The 19,980-nt window shown below is 47.7% G+C and overlaps 1 protein-coding gene across 3 annotated transcripts in view; it reads left to right on the forward strand.

Annotated features, from left to right (window-relative positions):
- The first annotated feature begins 233 nt into the window (after positions 1-233).
- The window catches only part of PIK3R4 (phosphoinositide-3-kinase regulatory subunit 4), a 38,698-nt gene continuing 18,951 nt past the window's right edge, over positions 234-19,980 (forward strand). For 2 of the 3 annotated variants that reach the window (XM_040963014.1, XM_040963023.1), the window contains exons 1-9: positions 234-468; positions 1,268-2,024; positions 4,393-4,526; positions 7,703-8,285; positions 10,757-10,891; positions 12,969-13,190; positions 13,855-14,028; positions 16,454-16,599; positions 17,768-17,971. In XM_040963014.1, the coding sequence (XP_040818948.1) occupies positions 1,292-2,024; positions 4,393-4,526; positions 7,703-8,285; positions 10,757-10,891; positions 12,969-13,190; positions 13,855-14,028; positions 16,454-16,599; positions 17,768-17,971 (2,331 nt within the window). In that variant the 5' untranslated portion in view covers positions 234-468; positions 1,268-1,291. The remainder of the gene's footprint in view (positions 469-1,267; positions 2,025-4,392; positions 4,527-7,702; positions 8,286-10,756; positions 10,892-12,968; positions 13,191-13,854; positions 14,029-16,453; positions 16,600-17,767; positions 17,972-19,980) is intronic. The other variant, XM_040963033.1, reaches the window with a different exon arrangement.

Here is a 19,980-nt window from a genome sequence, read left to right on the forward strand (position 1 = left end):
CTCACAGAGAAATCAGCTGTGAGTTCCCTTGAACAAGCAGCAGTGTGCTCTGAGAGGCGTCTCTGCAGATTTGTCTCAGGGTCTGGGCAGGGAAGGTGGACCAGCACCGTCGGTGGCCAGCCCGCCCCGCCCTCGTCTCCTAGCAACCGCCTGCCTGCGCTTCCGCCTCCCGCGTCACTTCCGCCCCGCCACAGGACGTGAGGTCAGAGCGGCGGCTTTCCCGGGAGTCGGCGTCCTGCGCAGCTGCGGGTGTAGACTCGGGAGTGATTCCGCGGCGGCCCCTGGACCAGGGCGCTAGGGACGGGTCGTCTCCTGGATAGCGGGGCTCGGGGGGCGACGACCCGGAGTGCGTGCGTGTGGGGTCTCTCTGGGAGTCCCCCCGGAGCGTGCACCCCGCGGAGACCGGACCCGGGTGGCCTGCCATGACCTCGTTACTGAGCGGGTTCTGACACTTTCCAGAAGCCTGGGGTAAATGTTTTATATGTACGCAAGGCCGTGTGTGTGTATGTGGCTTTTCAAGTTCCTGCAAAAAAATAAATTAACCCTGAATTAAAAGAACCTGGGGCTGCCTTGGGTCAGTGTGACTTTGGGCTTATTGGAATCTCCTGGGGAGAAGCCGGCCCCTTCTCTAACCGGCTGCGAGGGCACACTGCGTTTACGATATAAAGATATATTTGTAATGTGTGTCTGAGTTTTATCGCCGGGACAACTCCAGGTTCTCCCAGGGCTGACGTGCAGGATGTCCGTCTCCCCAGAGCGCAGTGGTGAGCACGGTTCGCGAAGGTTCGGGAATGCCGGGGCGTGTCAGGACGTGTGTGCAGAAAGGGGGCTAGCAGCTGAGCTGAGGGTGGTGTAGATTTTTTCCACGTGTTTCTCAGTATTTCTGAGTAGGTGTTAAGCATTCTGGCCTTCGCGGGGAACAGCCTTGTCTGGCTGCGGTAGAGAGCTAGAAGAAACGCACCATCTTGGCGTTTTTGGTTTTTTTTCCTGAGATTAGTTTTATTTGTAAGGCGGGCTGACAGCGGAGATGGGTGACGGAGGTGGGTTGACCTCTATCATGGATCCCCCATGGCTGCCGGGAGCCTGGAATGCCGGCAGGGTCCCCCAGGTGGGTGTCGGGGCCCAGGTGCCTGGGTCGTCTGTCGTTTAGCATCTGCACTGCAGTGCAGGTTTAACCCACTCGGCTCCAAAGCCCACTCCTCCATCTCGGAGTTACAGGCGGATTATGGCCTCTTGTTTGTCCTTAACGTCTTTCCTTCTCCCGCAGGTGTTGTATCCTTAACGTGCCACGATGGGCAACCAGCTGGCCGGCATCGCGCCCTCCCAGATCCTGTCCGTGGAGAGCTACTTCTCAGACATCCACGACTTCGAGTATGACAGGAGCCTGGGAAGCACTCGCTTCTTTAAAGTGGCTCGAGCGAAGCACCGAGAAGGCCTGGTGGTGGTGAAGGTCTTTGCCATTCAGGATCCCACACTGCCTTTAACCAGCTATAAACAAGAGCTGGAGGAGCTGAAGATCAGGCTGCACTCTGCGCAGAACTGCCTGCCTTTCCAGAAGGCGGTGGAAAAGGCCTCGGAGAAGGCAGCAATGCTCTTCCGGCAGTACGTGCGCGACAACCTGTACGACCGCATCAGCACCCGGCCCTTCCTCAACAACATCGAGAAGCGCTGGATCGCCTTCCAGATCCTCACCGCCGTGGACCAGGCGCACAAGTCCGGGGTCCGGCACGGGGACATCAAGACGGAGAACGTGATGGTCACCAGTTGGAACTGGGTGCTGCTCACCGACTTTGCCAGTTTTAAGCCCACCTACCTTCCCGAGGACAACCCAGCAGATTTCAACTATTTCTTTGACACGTCCCGGAGAAGAACTTGCTACATTGCTCCTGAGCGATTTGTGGATGGGGGGATGTTTGCCGCTGAGTTAGAGTGCATCAGAGACCCCTCGACCCCGCTCGTGGACTTGAGTAGCAACCAGAGGACGAGGGGGGAGTTGAAAAGGCCGATGGACATCTTCTCAGCAGGTATGTGCAGGCCAGGCTCGTGCAGTCAACAGATGGATGGGGTTACTTATTAATTTTCTTTTTTATTTCTTCGAAAGACATTACATGCACACGCAGATGCTGATGAACTCCCCACTTGTCCACAGCAGTTGGGGCTGGCCCTGGGGGAGCCAGCATCCGGGAACTCCAGCGGGGGGCAGGGGACGGGGCCCCCCTGCCTTGAGGCATGCCCTTCCGGGAGGCTGGACTCGGGTACTGCTTTGCGGAGCTGGCGTCCTGAGCAGTGTTTCTGCTGGGCCAGATGCCTGCCAGCTGTGTGTGTGTTACCTGTCAGGTGTAGAAATGAAGCGTGTTGTTGTGTATTATGGTTTTGGTAGGCATAGGATGCTCGTAGCGTCCCCATGGTGTGTTGGGCAGAGGCAGGATCAGAAGACCTCTCTATTAGGAAGATGCCCTTCAAAATGAGTGCTGTGAGGTCACAGGGAGTCGGCCGTGGGAGGAGTTTGTTCCAGGCCGAGTGCTTGCTCTGGGAGGCCAGGGTGCCCTGCACCCAGCAGAGGAGGCGCGGCTGGGGTCTGATGCATCTGGGTATGATTGAAGCAAGGCCGGAAAGGATCGGATGGGTGTTCTTGCCTGTAGCAAGGCGGGTGGGTTGCTGGGAGCTGCCCTGGAGAAGGGAGGATAAGCTAAGGAGGCAGCTGCCTCTGATTGTGATTGATTGGGTTAAGGTGTGGCTGAGTTGGGTGTGGAGAGAGCTGAGGGTGGTTGAGAGATCCTTGATAAGAGGCAGTGTAATGGTTCAACAGGCTGATCTTCCGCCTCTAAGTGCTGGCATCCTGTATGGGCACTGGTTTGTGTTCCCAGTGCACCTCTTTGGATCTAGCTCTCTGCTTGTGGCCCAGGAAAGCAGTGGAGGATGGCTCAAGTCCTTGGGCCCCTGCACCCACGTGGGAACCATGGAGAAGCTCCTGGCTTCAGGTCGGATCAGCTCCAGCTGACACGACCATTTGGAGAGTAAAAGTAATAAATCCTTTAAAAAAATCAGCTTTTGCAATGGCTCAATGGCTAAATCTTCAATTTGCAAGGGCCAGGATCACATATGGGTGCTAGTTCATGTCCCGGTTGCTGCGCTTCCTATCTGCTTGTGGCCCGGGAAAACAGAGGAGGATGGCTGACATCTTGGAACCCTGCACCCGCGTGGGAGACCCAGAAGAAGGTCCTGGCTCCTGGCTCTAGATCTACTTAGCTCTGGCTGTTGTGGCCACTTGGGGAGTGAACCCAGTGGGTGGATACTCTTTCTCCTCCTCTCTGTAAATCTCCCTTTCTAATGAAAATACATATCTCCCCCAAATATAATTAGAAGATAGAATTGTTGATTCATTATGAAGCCGTGAGCAGCTTCCCCTTGCACTTGGGACACTGGGTGGTGATGTTGGTCACTGAGATGGGAAACGGAAGAGAAGGAAGCAGGTAGAGATGGCAAGCTGGCGTGCTGTTCATCTGGAGGTATCGTAAGCTAACCGGGAGAAGACGGACAGTGGAGCTTTGGTCCTAAATGGTGCATGGACATTTGAAACGGAGATGCAGATTGTCACCGAGGGATGCGCTGGAGGCCAGGGAGTTAGGGGAGTGCTTGTTCTTAAGCTTTCTTGTTTCTCCTTCAGGAAGTGGTACTTGGTAGTCCCTTGTCCTGGGCAGTGTATGACACATTCCCCCACACGCGTAACTGAGCACCGAAGCTGGGCCGAGTGGCTGAGTTGTGTAAACAGCCTTGAAACGGAGGCAGGGGATTGACGGTGCGCCCATGAATGCTGGCATCAGTGCTGTTTGTGGTTCATTTTGCCATGATTTGATGTAATTTTTTTGCTTGTGGTTTTACCGAAAAGTGGGGCGGGGACTTTAAGTTGAGCTAATAGACTAAGAAAAATAGTATAATCAAGTATAGTTCATCTAGGGGAGTAGATAAAATGTTATACAAGTTCGCGCATGTGTCATTTCAAGGCAATACTTAGGTTTTTTTGGGGGCGAGGATAGTGGAAGCAGCGTGAGTGAGTGAGTTCATTCCCCAGGTGGCCACAGCGGCCAGTGTCGTGAACTAGTCTGCAGCCAGCAGCTTCTGGGTCTCGTGTGGGTCCAGGGCCGTCCTGCGCTGCTTTTCCAGTCTGCAGTCAGGGCACTGTGTCAGCAGTGGAGCAGCTGGGCCTCAAAGCAGCGCCCATTGCGATGCTGGTACAGCAGGCAGAGGATTAGCCACCATGCCAGCCCTGTGGTAAAGTTCTGATTCAGGTTTTGGGTTATGGTTTGAGCCTGGCAGTTTTCTCAGTTCGGCACCTGTGTTGCATGATCGCTTGCGGCTCGCTTCTGACCAGTTCTGTCTGCTGTTTTCCAGGCTGTGTGATCGCTGAGCTTTTCACAGAAGGAGTGCCATTGTTTGACCTCTCCCAACTTTTGGCTTATAGAAATGGACATTTTTTCCCCGAGCAAGTGCTAAATAAAATTGAAGACCAGAGTATCAGAGAATTGGTAATTATGTCAACTAATGTTTGCTGTGCAGTTTTGAAGCTTGGCGCTGTTCGCATTTGCATTAGGCAGCTCTCTGCCATGTTGAGAATTTAAAAGGAAGCAGTAACGCAGCATTGACTAATATGTACAACCATTTTTTTTTTTAAGATTTGTTTTTATTGGAAAGTCAGATATGCATAGAGGAGGAGACAGAGGAAGATCTTCTGTCCAATGGTTCACTCCCCAAGCGGCTACAACGTCTGGAGCTGAGTCAGTCTGAAGCCAGGAGCCCAGATCCTCTTCCAGGTCTCCCACACGGGTGCAGGGTCCCAAGGCTTTGGGCCATCCTCGACTGCTTCCCCAGGCCATAAGCAGGGAGCTGGATGGGAAGCGGGACTGCCGGGATTAGAACCAGTGGCCATATGGGATCCCGGGCGTGCAAGGCAAGGACTTTAACCACTACGCTATCACACCGGGCCCTGTACAATTAGTTTTTACCTTTGTAGGAGCAATCTGTTTTTCCCCCTTCTCAGGAACAGACCTCGTTTAAAGTCTGCCATCTGTCTTACAGTCTTGAGCTCTGATTTGGACAGATTTGAAGGCGCTGCAAAGGAGCTTGGGGTTTAGAGAAGTTGTCTGAAGGAAGCAGACACTTCAAAGGAAGGGCTAGGTGATGCTGCCTTCAGCGTGAGGCAGCCGGGCAGGGAGAAGCAGGCCAGCTGTGCGTGCGTCCCTGATGGACTGCAGCGGAGGACAGTGAGGGTTCCCAGGAGGCTAGCTAGCTCAGACCGGACGTTACTGCCTGCAGGCATCTTGCAACAGTCAGTCAGAGTAACTGATGCTTCAGATAGTGACTGACGGGGGTGAAGGTGTGTGGTTATATTTTTATATGATAGGCAAATATTTTATTTCTCTTAGAAATGGTGACAGGCAAACAAGTAAGCTGTTTCCGAGAAAGGCAGTTTAGCTGCTGCTCTGAGAAGAGCATACTACATGCGAGGCCTCATGGCCCGGCCTGTCCTGGGCTGTAAAGGGAAGCTGTCATGTTCCTGTGGCTAAATGACAGAGTGGGCTTATGTTTTGTATGTTTGTGCCTGCATTTGTTTTTTTAACTGTGAAAGCAGTATACTTATTTAATGTTGGATCCAAATATAATTCAGTCACTTCTATAGTACATCTGACTCCCCCCAGTTCTAGGCTGTTAAACAGAAAAAGTTCAAAGAACTTAATACATTTTTAATAATATTTAATAATATACCAAGAGTATTCATGAAAAGTTATATTATCTCCCTATGATACTATAGAAACTGTAGGATTGGGCCTGGCATTGTGGCATAGTGGTTAAAGCCACCTCCTGTGACGGCGGCCTCCCAGATGGGCTCCGGGGTGAGTCCTAGCTGCTTCTGATCGGCTTCCTGCTAGTGACTTGGGAATCCAGTGTAGATGACCCTCACTCGGGCACCTGCCCTGCACCTGGGGGACCTGGAGGAGGCCCCTGGCTCCTGGCTGTGGCCTGGCCCGTGCCTGGGGGGACCTGGAGGAGACCCCTGGCTCCTGGCTGTGGCCTGGCCTGTGCCTGGGGGGACCTGGAGGAGACCCCTGGCTCCTGGCTGTGGCCTGACCCGCGCCTGGGGGACCTGGAGGAGGCCCCTGGCTCCTGGCTGTGGCCTGGCCCGCGCCTGGGGGGGCCTGGAGGAGGCCCCTGGCTCCTGGCTGTGGCCTGGGCAGCCCTTGCTGTTGCAGTAGCTTTTGATTCAGAGTGTTCGCCAAATTTCCCTTTTACCTTGCTTGGGAGTTTAAGCTTTTTTAACTGAGTGGATTCTAGAGTTACAGTTAAATTATGAGTTCCTTTGAACTTGGACTATAATGTTTTTTTTTTTTAGATTTCTTTTTAATTTGTTTGAAAGGCCTTATAAGAGAAGGAGAGACACGATCTTCATCTATGACGTCCCACGATGGGAGCAGTGGCCAGGCCAAAGCCAGGGGTTCTGCTCCCCGTGCTGCTCTGTCACGGCGTGGGAGGGCCCGAGTGCCCGGGCCAGCTTCTGCTGTGTTTCCAGGCGCGTTGGCAGGAAGCTGGATCAGAGTAGTTGACTCAGATGAGTGCTCCGACATGGGTGCGGTGTCACGCTGACTTGTTTGTGAGTCAGAAGGAGACGGACTTATTCCATCTGCTGAGTCACGTCCCAGATGGCTGCGATGAGCGGGGCGGGCCAAGCGAAGCCAGGACCCAGGACCTTCATCTCGGATTCACACATGGCTGGCCAACTGTTCTGATTTTCCCAGACCGTTATCAGGGAGCTGGATCTGAGCTGAAGCCACTGGGACATCGGCAGTCACCCCGATGGGACGCCAGCGCTGCAGGTGGCAGCTGAATGCTGTGCCACGGTGTTGCCCCGGTGATGAAGTTTTAAACCAGGACTCTGTACCTAAATGAACTTCAGGGGTTCTGTAAAACTTCACAGAATTGTATGTAATTTTGTATGCACAGATTTTATGCATATATTTTTCCTTGGAGAAGATCCATTGCTTTCCTCAGATTCCCAGTAATCTGTACTGCTCAGAAATGTTTAGGAATTTTATCTATGGCTGACGTAATTTCCTTGGTTTAAAAGATGAGGATAGGGCCCGGCGTAGTAGCCTAGTGGCTAAAGTACTCACCTTGCCTGTTTTGGGATCCCATATGGGCACCGGTTCTAATCTTGGCAACCCTGCTTCCCATCCAGCTCCCTGTTTGTGGCCTGGAAATGCAGTCAAGGATGGCCCAAGGCTTTGGGACCCTGTACCCATGTGGGAGACCCAGAGGAGACTCCTGGCTCCTGGCTTTGGGTCGGCTCAGTTCCTGCTGTTGCAGCTGTTTGGGGAGTGAATCAGTGGACGGAAGATCTCTGTTGGCTCCTCCTCTATGTATATCTGACTTTCCAATAAAAAGCTAAATCTTAAAAAAGATGAGGTTACTGAACAGGATGTAAACTTGCCTGTCTGTGTGAGGCCGTGTGTAATAGTACATCGTGATTTCCTGTAACTTTGAGGACTGAGGGACAGTCGCATTCCACGGAATTCAGGGCTTGAGAACAGTGTGCTGGGGGAGGAGGGAGCGTGATCTGCGGGATAACCTGCCGAGTGCGTTGTCTGCTCTCGTTTGAGTGTGCCTTGCTGGTCTCCGCTCTTATCCCCCTCCTCGCTCTCTCATGTAGGTAACTCAGATGATCCACCGGGAGCCAGAAAAACGGTTAGAAGCAGAAGATTACTTAAAGCAGCAACGTGGCAATGCTTTTCCGGAAATATTTTACACTTTCCTTCAGCCCTACATGGCCCAGTTTGCCAAGGAGACATTCCTGTCCGCAGACGAGCGCATTCTGGTCATCCGGAAGGACCTGGGGAACATCGTCCACAATCTTTGCGGCCAGGAGCCGGCAGAGAAAGCCGACGGAGAGCCCCGGGAGAGCGGCCTGGTCATCCTGGTGTCGGTGATCACGTCCTGCCTGCAGACGCTCCGGTACTGCGATTCCAAGCTCGCCGCCTTGGAGCTCATTCTGCATCTGGCCCCGAGATTAAGTGTAGAGATCCTTTTGGACCGCATCACTCCTTACCTTTTACACTTCAGTAATGACTCTGTGCCCAGGGTGAGGGCGGAAGCCCTGAGGACCCTGACCAAAGTCCTTGCCCTTGTCAGAGAGGTTCCTCGCAATGACGTCAATATCTACCCGGAGTACATCCTGCCAGGCATCGCGCACTTAGCCCAGGACGATGCCACTATTGTCCGACTGGCCTATGCCGGTAAGGTGACGCTCGCGTGCTTCTGGGGAGAGGGAACTGCTTTAGCTGATTCCTAGAATATTCTGATTGTTTTCAGGTAGCGCCTATGCTGCCACTTGTTCTGATTTCTTTGGAAATTCTAAATGTGAGCTTTGTTCCTTGACATATAGAGCTAGCTAACCTGTTCCTCGGGCTCATATTTTGTGTGTTTTCCAGTTGTTTGAGATGATCAGAATGATGAAGTGAGAAAGGATATAATGCTGTGATTTTACAGGGAGTAGAACTTGGCTTAAGACTAATGTTTGTGGTATGTGTTTTGGATCTGGTGTCTAATGTCACTGAGGAAATACGCACGTTCGCCTGTCACTTTTAGCACGTAGTGGCTTGTTGCATTGGACAGTGAGTTTTGCTGAGTAATTTGGTGCTGGACCAGCCTGTTGGCTTCTGGATCTGTGGGTTTTTTTGTGGTGTGCTCTGTGCTGCGGACGTAGCTGTGTTCTGTATGCCTGTCGCGTTTGTCGGTGATGAAAACTCACCTGTTTAGCTCTGCAGAGTAATTCTGCGTGGATATTTCATGGAAAAGAGAGTTTCTGCAGTATAGTCTGCAGAAAAACCAGGGATTCTGTTTTGAAGTCTTTGTAAACAGTATGTAAAATGTGTGATTTGGCAACCATGATTTTTTTAAACTTTTTTTTCTTTATTTTTGACAATCTTTACCTGGTTAGTTAGGGCACAAAGGTTCAAGGGCTAGGGGAAGGTAGGTAAGACTATTTTTTCCACATTCTCTTTTTTTTGTTTCTGGGGTAAAGGGGGAGATAAAGGGAGAAGCCCCACCCAGCCTCCCACCCATCCCAGGTCCCCAGGTGGGGTGTGCTCCGAGGGTCTAGCTCAAGTGGGCAACCCGGTTTTAATGGAATGTGTGAAAAGCAGCCTTTATGCCCTAGTCTTATTCCAGATATCCACAGAGTGATTGATTTCTGGGGTGTATTCCTCTATTATACACCATGCTTTTGTTCACTATGTCTCATCGGTCAGGCCTAGAAATCCAGGATTTGTTGAAACATCCACTTTTGCCTTGGATTACAGAGCATATTTAAAACTCCCTTGGCAGTGTAAGTCGTAGAACCAGGCAAAATCAAGTGAAATCCTAGCCGGTTGGTTTTAGGGTCAAGCTGTATCATTGTCAGTTTCATGACTGTACTTCTGGATTATGTTAAGTAGCTGAAGTTTGGATGCATAGATACCATATTAGCATATTGACATTTGACTACCAGTAGCCACAGTGCAGGAATGTCTTTATTGAAAAGCCTGCTGTGTGTACAGCCGAAGTGTAGTTCTGTCTGTTGAAAAGCCTGCTGTGTATCGTGGTGTCTGCTGTTTCAGGCTGTCGCAGGCTGAGTTATGATTTCATGGATTGCGAAGCCTGGTCACCCTTGAAACAGGCTCTAGGTTGCATTATCATCATTTTAAAGTGAGACAATCGGGGTTGAGAGGTCAACTTAGAGATGCCCAGGAAAGTAGGAAATTTTCCAGATGAAAGTAATACTCATTACTGTGATAATCTGGTGCTATTTACTAAAATTTAGGTATGTTAGCATATGATGGCCTAGAGCGTCTTTGTCTTTAGGATGAACAAATGTTAGCGTGTTAACACCTTCTGAGGGAGGTCTGAGCATGGGGGGTGTGGCCCCAGGCTGAAGGGGTCACTGTCTAAGGCAACATCCTTAAAGAGCTCAGCTGCTTTCAGGTTACTCTGATTTCAGGGTGTTAAAAAAACAAGGCAGAGCAAGCCTCATTTTAAGGTAGTAAACTTTTTGTTTGGTGCTACTCACTGCTGAGGTGGGAGAGCGTGCGGTTTTGGGGATGCTGTGTCAAGCCCGGGAGGGGAGATGTGGAAGGGTCCAGGCTCAGCTGGTAGAAGGACGGTCCTCACTGGCAGTAGGACAGCAGAAACTCAGGGGTGTCGGACACCCTTAGGACTAAGGAGAAAGGAGGCAGTCTCACTTGCCTGTTGAAAGTCGCACTGTGAAGCAGCCTAGTACTGGTTAGTTCATTTGCTAATGACCCTTTGAATTATCTGTGCCTCATTTACGTGGGAGAAAATCAGCAACAAAACAGGTGCAGATCATTAAAACTGCAAGCTAGGAAGTGGCAGCATTGAAATTGGAACCCAACTTGCCTGTTGTGTTATTGTGACGAAAAGTGTTCTGTGTGGTGGTGGTTGAAGTATTTCAGTGTCAGGCTGCTGTTCCAAGGGTAGGCGTCTGTGGCAGGATTAAAGCTTTTTAGCTCAGTAGAGTTGGGTGCTAGATTTTGGCTTTTAAATACTTCTATATTACAATTGCTTGGAGGTAATTGTAGGTTATGATATACATGCTTAGGTTAAATGATGAGTAAATTTTGTGATTATTCATAAAGACGGGGTGGAAAAGTTACAAGCATCACAGCTATTAAAAATTACAGTGAGAAACGGTCTTTTTCTAATGTTACAGAAAACATAGCTCTGCTGGCAGAAACAGCACTCAGGTTCCTGGAGTTAGTACAGCTAAAAAACCTCACTATGGAAAATGACCCCAATAATGAAGAAACAGATGAAGTTACACATCCGCATGGAAATTATGACACAGGTAGTGTAATTCTTCCGGATTTCCTGTTTAAAGGTGATGGCTGATGCTGCCTTGCAAAGGTTATTTTTTTTTGTCATTTTCATGTAGTGGTGATGATTTCTGATAATGGCCAGGTTAAGGATGAACTTCTGTTACACTGTAGATTATGTGGATTGACAGATATTTGTTTAAAAAGACTTCCGGGGAAGCTGCAGCTTACAGCAGATCTGTGAGCTCACTGAACTGCAGTGGGGCGGGATCCGGCAGCTCCAAAGAGGACGCATCTTAGCGCTCCTGTGGATGGCCAAAAAAGCCTTAGAGTACTGTGTTTGACTAATGATAGAGTGGTGGCTTTAGTTTCTGTACTATGGAAAATGTAAAGTATTCCACCAAAATGTAGTTTTTCCTTTTATTTGCACCGTGCTGTTGATTGCTGATCCTGATGCTGAATCAAAGTGTCTGTTGAGGTTGTGCCTGGTTGAGGTTGGTCGGCTCCCAAGGCATCTTGGTAACTTCCCCCGCAGTGTGAAGGCAGCCTCCTCCGGGCGATGCCGGGGCCCTGGGAGTGTCTTGGAGAAGCAGTGGTCCTCACGCTGGCAGCTCAGGAGTGCACTTACAGTCACCCACGCAGAGGCGCGGATTCCATGGTTACAAAAGTGACGCTTGGTACCTCCTTGCAATCTGAATTGAAAAATGGTACTGGATAAAATTTCAGATGGGACTGAAGCTGTGTGTCACCCATTATGTGTAATCAGTAAATTATTTAATTCTAAAAAAAACCCCGAAACACAAATGATTAGAATTTGGTTACTAAATGGGAGTCGTCCTTTCAGGCAGAAATTATTATAGTTTTCTTCCAAATTGATTATTTTGAATACTATCTTTTAGTCTCAGTTAATTTTCTAATTTTTTTTTTTTAAGATTTATTTTTATTGGAAAGGCAGATATACAGAGAGGAGATAGAGGAAGAAGGGCCATCCTCCTGGCTTTGAATCGGCTCAGTTCTGGCCAGCGTAGCGGTTTGAGGAGTAAACCAGCTGATAGAAGATCTTTCTCTCTGTCTCCTTCTCTTTCAAATAAAAATAAATAAATCTTTAATAATGTCCTACACTCTATAACCATGTAATCAGACCTTTTTAGATAATGAATTTGGTATACACACTTTTGGGGTGTGAACTTCTTTTGAACTTCTTTTGGTGTGAGCATGTAATTTGGCCCATCAGTCTGGGCACTTTTCCCCTTGGCAGTAGCTGAATAGAGAGCACCAGTAACGTCTGCCCTCACGCAGTCATCAGGGCCTTGTTAAACTGCTGTGCACCAGGCAGCCAGAAGCCTGCTGGAGGGCCTAGTGGCTAAATCCTCCCTGTTCCAGTGTGGGGATCTCATATGGGTGCCAGTTTGTGTCCCAGCTGCTCCACTTCCCATCTAGCTTGTGGCCTGGGAAAGCAGTTGAGGCCAGCCCAAAGCCTTGGGACACTGCACCTGTGTGGGAGACCTGGAAGAAGCTCCTGGGGTCAGGTCAGTTCAGCTCTGGCTGTTGTGGCCACTTGGGGAGTGAACCAGCTGGCGCATCTTTCTCCCTCTCCTCCTGTGTGTAAATCTGCCTTTCCAATAAAAAATAAAATAAAACTTAAAGAAAAGAACCTGCCTGAAGCAACAGGGTAGTGAGAAGACAGTAGTGTTCTTGATTTTACACAGCTCAGTAGAGGATGAGCAGCTAGGTCGGAGATACGGTCGAAGAGAAATGCAGGAGACGATCATGGAAAGCCTTGGCAGGAGAGGCAGTGTATTTTGCAAAGTTTTAAAGTATAATAAAGAGACGTTTAAAAATGCTTTCTTAAAGTCTTGTGTTCTCAGCTGGTCGGTGCGTTCAAGTTGTTGATTTGTTTGGAATTGTTTTACAGTGTCCTCGCACTTCTCTGATTTTCTCCTTGAGCTCATACGTGCACTTCGTAGATGATACTGATGCTGTGGGGGCACGTGGAAGCTTTCCTGTGGGCTCTGGGCTCTTCTCTTACCCCAACAAGACTGGCTCTGTGGATTCTGTGTGGCTTGGAGGGAAGAGAATTGATGCTGTCTTTGCTGGTTTTGCTTCTAGAGCTCCAAGCCTTGCATGAGATGGTCCAGCAGAAAGTTGTCACTCTGCTAAGTGACCCTGAGAACATTGTGAAGCAGACCTTGATGGAAAATGGGATAACACGGCTGTGTGTATTCTTCGGACGGCAGAAAGCAAATGACGTGTTACTGTCTCACATGATCACTTTTCTAAATGATAAGAATGATTGGCATCTACGAGGAGCTTTTTTTGACAGTATAGTTGGTATGTCTTTGCTTTTAAGTTTGTCTTAAAATTTTTAAATTATTGTGTCAAGCAAATACTTGGACTTTTATTAATTAAGAAGGACTGGTGATAATATCAGGTTTCATTAACAGTGGACTAAGTTCCTAACGTTTGTTTGCTTTCCGGTTGTTTTTGGATTTCCTGCGTGTTTAGCTGATCCTATTATACATCCATATGCAAGAAGACTAAATGGTCGTTGGAACACTGTTAAAGGGATAATTGCCTGGGAAAATGCCATGGATATTTGAAAATTACTAAAGGAGATTGTAAACATGCTTAAAATATGGCCCCAGCTGTATAAAGATACATAAACGAGACGATCTTTGTAAAAAAGGCTGAAATGCAGTCAGTCAGGGCTTTTGGAGTCTGGGATAGTGATTGTTTAAGTTTTTCCACATTTGTCATCATTCTTTCCTATGAATTTTTATATTCATTATTTTGGTTCATTTTTTTCTGATGTAGTTGGGCTTTGATTTTTTTTTTTTTTTTTTCATTTTAGTCTCTAAGAACATTCACTTTTTTAGCAAAACCCTTTTTGACTTCCTGCGCTAGGCGGGCGGCGTGGCATTCCTCCGTGAGCTGCTCAGTGTTTGCCGTTTGGTTGGCTTCTCGGTGACGAGGTGGTCCTGCTTGTCATCCTCAGGGGTCGCTGCCTACGTGGGCTGGCAGAGCTCGTCCATCCTGAAGCCCCTGCTGCAGCAAGGCCTCAGTGACGCCGAGGAGTTTGTCATTGTGAAAGCTCTGCACGCCCTCACCTGGATGTGCCAGCTGGGGCTCCTGCAAAAACCTCATGTCTACGAATTTGCCAGTGATATTGGTAAGTGTCTTTGAACATCCGCACTGAAGGCAAGTACGGGAAGAACTTCCTCATTTCTAGGTAACGGGGAAATCAAGCTTTTAAATTTCTTCTTTTCTTAATACTTGACTGCTTGTCAGATGGAAGATTGAGTGAAGGATGACTTAAAATCCTATCATTCCATTGGCTGGAGGTCTACCAGCTGCCACACTAAAAGTTTAAAATAACCCTAAATAACTTTCGGAAAACTACAAGAGAACATAACTCAATTAAATTGGAAAAATAATACATGAACAAAGAGAAAGACTAAAAACCAAATCATTTCTAAAATGAAAAATAAAACTGAAGGGAAAAATTTCAGAGACTTTTCACAGCCACGTGTATGAGTGTCATGGAGAAGACATGGTGACCCCCAACGGGTCATTTGGGGCAGGTGCTTGGAGTCCTGGTTGAGAAGCCACTTGGAGTGCCTACATTCCAGCTTGAGTACCTGGGAGCATGTCTCCGCTACATAGCAGACCTGTCTTCCTTGTAACCTGGGAGACGGCGGGGGGGGGGGGGGGAGCTCATGCGTGTCCCTACCAAGGTGGGAGACCCCAGCTGACACGTTGGTCTCTGGCTTTCGGCTGTCCCTGTCGCAGCTGTAGGTGAACCAGCACCAAGAGACCTCTGCTGGCTCTGTTCCCCTGCACCCCCGTCCCCAGCTAAGAATTAAAAGTTGTAAAAAGTCATTTGAAGTTACTGATTACAGCACTGCTGTACAGCACTCAACCACATAGTCTGGTACATTTCTCTTTTTTTTTATTGGAAAGGCAGATTTACAGAGAGAGCGAGAGAAAGATCTTCCATCCACTGATTTCACTCCTTATTCCTCAAGTACCTGCACCATCCTCTGCTGTTTTCTCAGGCCTTTTGTTTTTATTTTTGTTTTTATTGGAAAGGAATACCTATAGAGAGGAGATACAGACAGAAAGATCTTCCATTTGTTGGTTCACTCCCCATGTGGCTACAACAGCCAAAGTTGAGCTAAACCTGAGCCAGGAGCCTGTTCCGGGTCTCCCACACGGGTGCAGGGTCCCAAGGCTTTGTGTCGCCATCCCCCGCTTTCTCAGACCACAAGCAGGGAGCTGGATAGGAAGTGGAGCAGCCGGGATATGAGCAGGTGCCCACATGGGATCCCGACATGAACCGCTGATTCATAGCACCGGGTCCAGTGAATTGCTCTTGGGTCTGGGTTTTGCCCGTTGGTCTGCTGTGGACTGTGAACTTCAGATCCTGTCTGGGTACCTGCCTGAGCTTGAGTTCTCATGAGGATGGTAGAAGCACAGAGGGCAAGGCTTGCTGTGTAGCACATCTCAACTCTGGGTTCTGTTTGCTGAAATACTTTGCCAACCCGAGGGAAAGAGAAGTGTTGGTTGTTTACCACAGTTGCACGTAAGTTGTGTGCTTAAGGCTGTGTAGAACAAGAAAGTGAAGACTTGGGACCAGTTCTGGGATATAATTCAGGGCTGACTCCATCAGGCCGTTATGGGAGCCGTTTTGGGGCACTTCTGAAGTGTATTTGGTTTCCTCATTTTCCCTCTAGGCACGGGGAAATATCAGCCCGCTCTTGCTGGGGGATCAGAGGTGGCAGGTCATTTACGAAATCTTGAACCCCCCGCAGAGTAGCCAGAGGAGTTGGAAATGAGATAATTTTGGAGAGAGATTTTGAATGAGGTTTTCCCTCACACATCGTGGTATTATTGACATGATTTTCTTACAAAATGAGTATCTTGGAATGTAAAAGTCTTTGCATTTCTGGCTAATAGATGTTATTTTTTCTTTTAGAAGCTTGCGTTGCATTTTAAGTGAGGTTAGCCTGAATTTAATTAGTTGGCCTTGATTTTAGGTTTAATACAAAACATAGGGAAAAGGAAAGGGGTGGAAAACATTAGTTATGGTTTAATTTTGTATTTTAAACCTGCCGAGTAGACGTGCTTTCTGCTTTTTCAGTTCCCATTCACAGAGACTGGTGAGTTAAATCGCGAGCTAGGTGGCTGGCTCAGTCCGAGTTTGTGGGTGTCCTGGAGAGGAGGCAGCCTCTGCCCCCAGTTGGTAGAGCTTATGTGCTTGAAGTCCTGGAGGGCTGCCAGAGGGACAGGAATAGTGTTTTGGGGATATATCTGGCCGATAGGTTTTAAGTAAGTGTTGTAAATGGGTGAGGGCCCACACATCTTTAGCACTGGCTGCATGATTAATCCTCAGGAGGTAAACAACGTCTTCTTTCTGTAGTTTGTTCATACTTACGTTAAGAAAGTGTAATAACAACAGGATGCTCAGTTGCTTGAGTTTAGGCTTTAGTCTTTGAATATATGAAGTAAGTTGATAGTGACAATGTGATAGGGCTGTAAAGGTGTTTATTTGCCCTGAACCTGGAGTGACACATACCTTTCTTCCCCTCCTGTAGCCCCGTTCCTGTGCCATCCCAATCTCTGGATACGCTATGGCGCTGTGGGGTTCATCACGGTGGTGGCCCATCAGATAAGTACAGCCGATGTCTACTGCAAACTGATGCCTTATCTTAACCCGTACATCACCCAGCCAATCATACAGGTATGTGTGTTCCTTATTTGAGTCAGTGCTGCTTCTGAAGTGTGCCTCTTAAAAGATGTTGTGAATTTTATTTATTTATTTTGAATTGATTTAAATTGACCTGTAGCAGCTTTATATTCCTTCTTAAGTAGTTAATGAGAATGAAACAAGCACCTTTGAAGTTGAGAAAAAATTTTTATACTTCATTGTGCAAGGTATAGCATGCAGTGGGACAGTGTTTTTTTGCACAGCGGGTCAAGCTGCTTCCTGCGTTGCTGACAACCAGTATGGGTGTTTTTATCATTGTTCTCCAGAATTAGGTGTTAAGGGGATAACTGCCCATTTGCCTCACAGATTTTACCTGTCTGTTGCTCGGATTGGACAAAAGACAACCTTTTAGAATCAGTTCCACTTCGTAACTGGCAGGGGGTTAAAAATATGTTCTTGTTGGTAGTGTTTTCCTTTTACTATATACATAAGTGTTCCGGGGCATACTTTAGGAAAGATTTTCGTGGACTCAATGGAGAATGTACCATTTTGCTTTTTAAGATTGCTCTTTATCTGAAGGAGAGACAGAGTGCTGGTTCATTTCCCCGTGACAGCAGCAGCTGCAGCTGCTCTGGTCCAGAGCCAGGAAGCAGAGACTCGGTGCAGGGGCCATCTTGCACAGGTTTCCTGGGCCAGCTGCGTTGGAAGTGGAGCAGCCTAGGTTGGAACTGGTGCCCCTTGGGAGTGATGGAGTCGTAGATGTAGGTTTAGCCCTTGTGCCATGGTGCTGGTCCTGACAGCAATGTTTTTGCAAGTGGTTGATTTTATTGGGATTGTGTGGCTGAGGGGTTAGACTTGTGGTCTGAATATTTTCTTGCCGCTGCTAGAGTCATAACCGGGAGTCTTTTATAGGAAATTGTTGACATACTGGGATCTGGAAAAGGCTTTTTGTTGTCTAAAATTTTCTTTTGGGTTTTATTGTTAGTCTTCAGTACGATAGAGATGTGTATTCTAGTGCTAATAATGAAGGACCAAAACTGCCTCATGTAAAATTGTTTCTTCTGAAAAACTTTAGGTGCTGTCTGTGATTTCCTTAAGAAAAAGGTGTATGTGTCAAGTTTTAAGAGATGGGTGTATTTAACTTGCACATAACTATCCTGTATGGACTTTTCGCTGATTCCTCTTTATTTTTCTAATATAGATTGAAAGAAAACTAGTTCTGCTCAGTGTTTTGAAAGAGCCAGTGAGCCGTTCCATATTTGATTACGCCTTGAGGTCTAAAGATATTACCAGCTTGTTCAGACACCTGCACATGCGTCAGAAGAAGCGGAGCGGGGCTCTGCCTGACTGCCCCCCGCCGGAGGACCCTGCCATCGCACAGCTTCTAAAGAAACTGCTGTCACAGGTTGGATCGCTCTTCTGAAATCTGACATGCTGATTTCGTAAACACATTGGAACCTCTGATCTGTTTTTGAAGTTCTGTTCATTTTGCTTGAGATAGAGGTAGGGATCTCTCATTTGCGGATTTAGTTCTGAGCTGCTTTTAGCAGCCAGGGCTGAGTCTGGCCACGGTCGGGGACCAAGAATTCAATCCCTGCCTCCCATGTGGGTGACAGGAAGCTGCAGATCTCGGCTGTTATCGGCTGCCTCTCGTGGTGGGTGTTAGCAGGATGCTGTAAGCAGGAGTGCCGCAGGGCTTGAACTTAGACACTCCAGAATGGGACGTGAGCATCATCGGTTTAACATTGTTATTGGAAAAGCAGATTTACAGAGAGAAGGAGAGACAGAAAGATCTTCCATCCATTGGTTTACTCCTCAAGTGGCTGTGACAACCCAGCTGAGCTGATCCAAAGCCAGGAGCTGGATGGGAAGAGGAGCAGCTAGGACACAAACTGGTGCCCGTGTGGGATTCCAGCGCATGCAAGCGAGAATACAGCTACTAAGCCATTGCACCAGGTCCCTAAAGAGCACCTTAACTCAGTGGGCCAAATGCTTTGAAAGTAGTTTGATTGATTAGGCTTTATCGTAACAAGATGGGGCAAACTTAGGCATTTACTTTGATAGTTAAGCAGAGACAGTAGAGGATGAGAAGGCATTGTGTTGAGCTAAGTAAGAAATAACATACAATGGGGCTGGTGCCACTGTGTGGTAGGTGAGGCTTCTCCTAGCCATCAGTGATGCCCGCTTCTTGTTTGGGTGCCAGTTCAAGTCCCAGCTGCCCCACTTTAAGTCCAGCTCCCTTTGTGCCTTCGGTGCCGATGGCGCAAGTCCTTGGGCCCCTGCTCCCAGGTGGGAGATCTGGAAGAAGCTCCTGGCTTCTGGCCTGCCTGTCAGTTGTGGCCATCTGTGGAGTAAGCCATTAGATGGAGGATCTCTCTCTCTGAATCTGCATTTCAAATAAAAATAAATTAATAAATTAGTGCTTAAATTTGTATTTTAAAAAAGTTATATGAAATAGGAAGTGTTCAGTTTCATTTTGATTACTGGCTGAATAAATGAGTGTTAACAATGAACAAATAACCTTAGATTAAAAAAATGATTTAGTTGTATTTTATGCTTTAGAAATATAAGACAATTCATCTAGCAGAAACGTTGCAAACATGGATGGAGTATAGAAGAATCCTTGTCAGTGTCGGTCCACATTGCAAATGCTGACTAGATGCAGACAGTCGAAATGATGTATTTATATTGCATCTTGGAATAAATTAAGAATTTTACTGCTGTATCTTAAAAGCCTCTGATTTTGGATTAACAAATCTTGTTAAAACTGGGGAATAATTTTCATGTTGCCCTTGATAATATCTTACTAGGTAAAAAACATATTCAGCCTCCTGCTTTGATAGTGCTATATGGAAGGGGCTTCTAGAGAAATGAAGATAGGAATAAAAATGATTAGAAAGTCAGGTGGAGGAGCAGATACAGAGGGACAAGTTCAACGACTGTCCTTAACTCTGCAGAACGCTTGTGCAGAGAATGCTTGCCTGCCATCCCTTGTCTAACAAGATCAGATGAGAAAATGCACTCAGTTGTAGAGAAATTTTTTTTAACAGTTTTGCGATATAAATCCTTGTCATGTAGTGTGCTGGTTACTGGATATCCAGGGCTGTGTGATGGCCAGACATTGGTTAGGGTGATTGATCACTGGACTGTGTGCCCATGGGAGGCTGGGCAGCATCGGTTTGTGTTTTTAGATCTGAGTCTGCCTGGAGGGGGAAGGCTGTCTCCCTTCAAGGACGCTGCTTCTGTTTCCCTGTTTGCTAGCACCCCATTTGATGTGACTTGAATTTCCAAAGAGCTTTTTGTTCTGTGTTTTCTTTTAACCTTGTCCACTGCATGGAGATGTATTTTATTTTAGAAAGTGATTTATGGGAAATGGAATTCCAAATTACATTTTCTGTTGTTCTTAGGGAGTAG

This window comes from Ochotona curzoniae, unplaced genomic scaffold (genome assembly GCF_017591425.1).
Source record: "Ochotona curzoniae isolate NIBS_2020 unplaced genomic scaffold, NIBS_Ocur_1.0 contig_1302, whole genome shotgun sequence".
NCBI classification, from domain to species: Eukaryota; Metazoa; Chordata; class Mammalia; order Lagomorpha; family Ochotonidae; genus Ochotona; species Ochotona curzoniae.